At 38.7% G+C, this 4,308-nt stretch overlaps 1 protein-coding gene across 1 annotated transcript; it reads left to right on the top strand.

Moving 5' to 3' along the window:
• The first annotated feature begins 1,132 nt into the window (after positions 1-1,132).
• LOC126597718 (pentatricopeptide repeat-containing protein At5g65560-like) lies at positions 1,133-3,278 on the top strand. Its single transcript, XM_050264529.1, has one exon. It carries the CDS (start codon positions 1,342-1,344, stop codon positions 3,070-3,072), a length of 1,731 nt encoding a protein of 576 aa, XP_050120486.1. The 5' UTR covers positions 1,133-1,341; the 3' UTR covers positions 3,073-3,278.
• Positions 3,279-4,308: the final 1,030 nt, after the last annotated feature.

Raw genomic sequence — 4,308 nt, 5'->3', positions numbered from 1 at the left:
AATTTGAGTAAGTTATATCATCATTTAAAATTTATGGGGAAAATGGTTTCAATTCATTATTGACAAGAATCAAATCTAACACCTCACACTTATATGTGAACAAAAATACTACTCCACCAAACCATGTGCAACTCCAAACAGTTCGTAAAATGAAATTAAATTTGAGCAAGTTATATCATCATTTAAATTTTATGGGGAAAATGGTTTCAATTCATTATTGATGAGAATCAAATCTAACACCTCACACTTATATGTGAACATAAATACTACTCCACCATAGTATTAACTATTAAGTGGCAAGGGACACTTACAATTTTTTACTTAAGTTTGAATCCTCCTCATATAAGTTAAGAGCTCATTTAGAACTGCTTAAAATAACTGAAAGTTTTTTTTTTTTTTTAAAGTGCATTTTGGACGCTTGAGGATATGTTGAGGTTTTCAGTTCTTCAATACCTTTGATAGAGTTTGCCTACAACAACAATTATCACTAGAGTATTGGTATGTCACTATTCGAGGTTTTGTATGGCAAACCGTGCCAAATACCATTGTGTTGGATCAGAGGTCGGAGAGGGAACTTTAGAAGGTTCAGAGTTGATGGACAAGACGACTCAGAACATACAAGTGATCATGAGAAAATACAAAGTTGTACATGATCGACATAAGAGCATTGCAGACAAACATTCGGCCGATCAAGTGTACATTGTGGGAGATTGGATGTTCTTGAAGCTATCATCGTGTAGAGGTGTTGTTCGTTTTGAAAGAGAGAAAAGCTATAAAGAAAGAAAAGCTAAGTCCCCACTACATTGGTCTGTGTCAAATCATCAAACGAGTTAGAGGGGTTCATCACACACTTGACCACATTTATACACATCAATTACATGTTATGACTTCATTACCTTTCATGTATCAATCAGCATACCTCAATTTTGATGACCACGTAGATATCGGGGTCGGAGTGTGTTAGCTAACTTGCATTTTTACAAAAGATTTTTTGTTAATTCATTTTCATCAAAAATGTTTTCAACATTTTAAAAGCACTTTCAACCAGCCTAAACTAGTTTTAAATTTCGCTGTCTAGAAAAGAAACTGGCCTACCCAATCAAACCGAATCAGTCTTGGACTGGTTTGGCTTACTTCAATTGTGACCATTCTTGTGCAAAACCAAATGGAACAAAGCCGTTTAACGGTTCGGGTTTCGGGAGGAACGGCCGAGTTATGCCCACACACGCTACACCCCTAATTTCATCTCCGGAGCCGGAAGAAATATTAAAAATGGCAAACCCGACCGGCACTTGCCTTTCCTAAACATAATTCCCTTTTTGTACTTTCCCACTCACCTTAATGCTCTCTCGCAGTAGAACCAAACATGGAGGACCTCTCATCCATTCGTCACTTCTCTTCAAACTCGTCACACATTTTTCTCCATTTTCTTCCAAACCCAATTCAAATTTCGCAACCCAGAATCAAATCGCTACAATCCCAAAAAAATTCACCACAAGAAGATCAATTCCACTCCCTGCAACAGTCCCACAAGCTCCAGACGCAGTAAGTTCTTCAATTGTCAGCTCAGTATGTTCTTTGCTCTCTAAAGATACCAATGAAAGCACAAGTATTGATATTTTGTTGAAAAAATTAAAAAAAAAGTTGAGTTCAGAACTTGTGCTGCAAATTTTGATGAATTATAAGCAATTGGGTAGGAGCAAGGCATTGGATTTCTTCTCTTGGGCTGGATTTCAGATGGGTTTTCGGTTCGATGACTGTGTGGTTGAGTACATGGCTGATTTCTTAGGTAGGAGGAAGCTTTTTGATGATATGAAGTGTCTTCTGTTGACTGTGTCCTCCCACAAGGGTCGAGTTTCATGTCGAGCTGTGTCCATTTGCATTAGGTTTCTGGGTAGGCAGGGGAGGATTAGAGAAGCCCTTTGTACGTTTGAAGAAATGGAATCAAAATTTGGTTGTAAACCTGATAATCTTGTGTACAATAATGTGCTCTACGTGCTTTGTAAGAAGGAATCGTCTGGCCATTTAATTGACTTTGCGCTTGCAGTTTTTCGGAGAATTGAATCACCTGATACTTATTCGTACGGTAATATTCTTGTTGGTTTATGTAAGTTTGGTAGATTTGAGACTGCCATTGAAGTTTTTGGTGATATGTGTAAGTCTGGTGTGGTTCCTACTCGGTCTGCAGTGAATGCTCTTATTGGAGAGTTGTGTTCATTCAGTGCGAAAGGAGGAGCTGTTGGGAAAGTAAGAGTGAGAAATTCTTGTAGAAACTTTACGATTTTAGTTCCAAAAGTGGGTGGAAACAGTGATGCTATACAGCCTGCAGTTGGAATTTTTTGGGCAGTGTATAAAGTGGGATTATTACCCAGTACATTTGCCATAATCCGGCTTCTTTCGGGGCTTTGTCAACTGGGAAAAGTGGAAGAGGCTGTTGAGATTTTGAAGGCTGTTGAGGGTAAGAAGCTGAGCTGTGTTGGAGAGGGCTACTGTATTGTGATGAAGGCTTTGTGTTCACACGGTCACGTTGAGATAACTAGCCATATGTTTGGGAGGATGCTATCCCAAGGCATGAAACCAAAGTTGGCTGTTTATAATTCAATTATATGCATGCTGTGTAAACTAGGGAATTTGGATGATGCCGGAAGTGTCTTTAAGATGATGAACAAGAATAGATGTCTTCCGGATAGTATGACATATTCTGCGTTAATCCATGCTTATGGTGAAGCTAAAAATTGGGAAGCTTCTTATGGCTTATTGATAGAAATACTTGGGTTGGGCTACTCTCCACATTTTCATACTTATAGATTAGTGGACAAAATTTTGAGGGAAAACGGGCAGATGGATATGTGTCTTAAGTTGGAAAGGAAGTTGGAAACACAGATATTGCAGAAGCTCTGTAAAGATGGCCAGTTAGAGGCTGCACATGAGAAGCTAAAATCAATGATTGGAAAGGGGTTTCACCCACCAGCATACGTGAGACATTCTTTTGAGAATGCGTTCCGGAGGTATGGAAAATTGAAAATAGCTCAGGAATTGCTGCGGACGACAAGTGAAACTGACAGAACTTAGCTGTTAATGACCTATTAAGAAGTATTTTCCTCCATCACCTGTAGAGTTCTGAGTTCTAACCAATTTCCCTTTACATTCTGGCCATATATTTTTTGCTAATTATCCGATGATAATTTAATTATTTATCTATTTCTTTTATAGTTCCTTACATCTGTCTCTGTATACTTTGATTAATTTCCTGAAATGTTGAGTTTCATTCGAAGGTATACCATATACAGAATTATGTTATCCTATTTTATATAATCAGGGGAAAGATTAGATTCTTGGCTTGTTTGCTGACTAGAGGCTAATTTTTGTCACCATCCATTAAAAACCCGTAGATATTGCAAGGTCATACTTAGTAGTTTTTGTTAGAGCTCGATCTCACGAATGCATAGGCGAAAACCATTCGGGAATCGGAATTGTAATGAAGGAGAAATAAGCGAGCAGAATCAGGTGCAATTCAGTCATTTAGACATTCTATAAATAGAAGACCCCAAATTCTTGTAGCAGCCTTCCATTTGTAGAACTGGACCCGTGCGACCCGGATTTCCTCCCTCAACCCAATGCAACAACCCGTTTTCTGGGCAAAAATTCTGACGGCTTTTCCAGCTGACTCCGGCAACTTCAGACGTTGCCACCACATGGAAAAGATTCCCCTCCTCCCAAGTTCATTTTCCACCCAAGATTCTCTCCGTTCGTCATTTGGACCTTTATTTATGGAGAATTTCAATGGACAACCTCCCTGCAAATGCACTCTTAGAGGTCTTAGTGGAGAATCGTGGACAGTAGGTTTGGAAGAGAGGAGATGAAAAGTTCTTCCTCAAGGATTGGAATCATTTTGTGAAGATCATCTCTTGGAAATATGAACTTTCTTGGTTTTTGAGTATAATGGCGACTGAAAGTTTGATGTCACCATCTGTCATCCAACTAGCTGTGAAAAAGAGCTAAGAAGCAGTAGCTGGCAAGAGGAGAACTGGAAATGAAGCTACTATTCCTAACCGAAAGAAACGTAAGTTATACAAGTTTTGTAGAATGATATATATTTTCTCTACAGCCTACAGGCATTTTTTCATTCCTTCATATCGTGTCATGTTTCTGTTTGGGCTCATCGTCTTGGATGTGGTATTTTCTTACGGGCATGTTATACAAGCTGCTGATGTGAAACAAACATTAGATGGACTAATCTTGTTCGAATCCAAGTATATATATACTTGCTTCGAAGGAATTGTGCCGAAGAACCATTATCGAATGGTG

Source organism: Malus sylvestris, chromosome 13, assembly GCF_916048215.2.
Source record: "Malus sylvestris chromosome 13, drMalSylv7.2, whole genome shotgun sequence".
In the NCBI taxonomy this organism is placed as follows: Eukaryota; Viridiplantae; Streptophyta; class Magnoliopsida; order Rosales; family Rosaceae; genus Malus; species Malus sylvestris.
The sequence above is the reverse complement of the archived record's forward strand: the minus strand, read 5'-3'. Positions and strand labels throughout refer to the sequence as shown.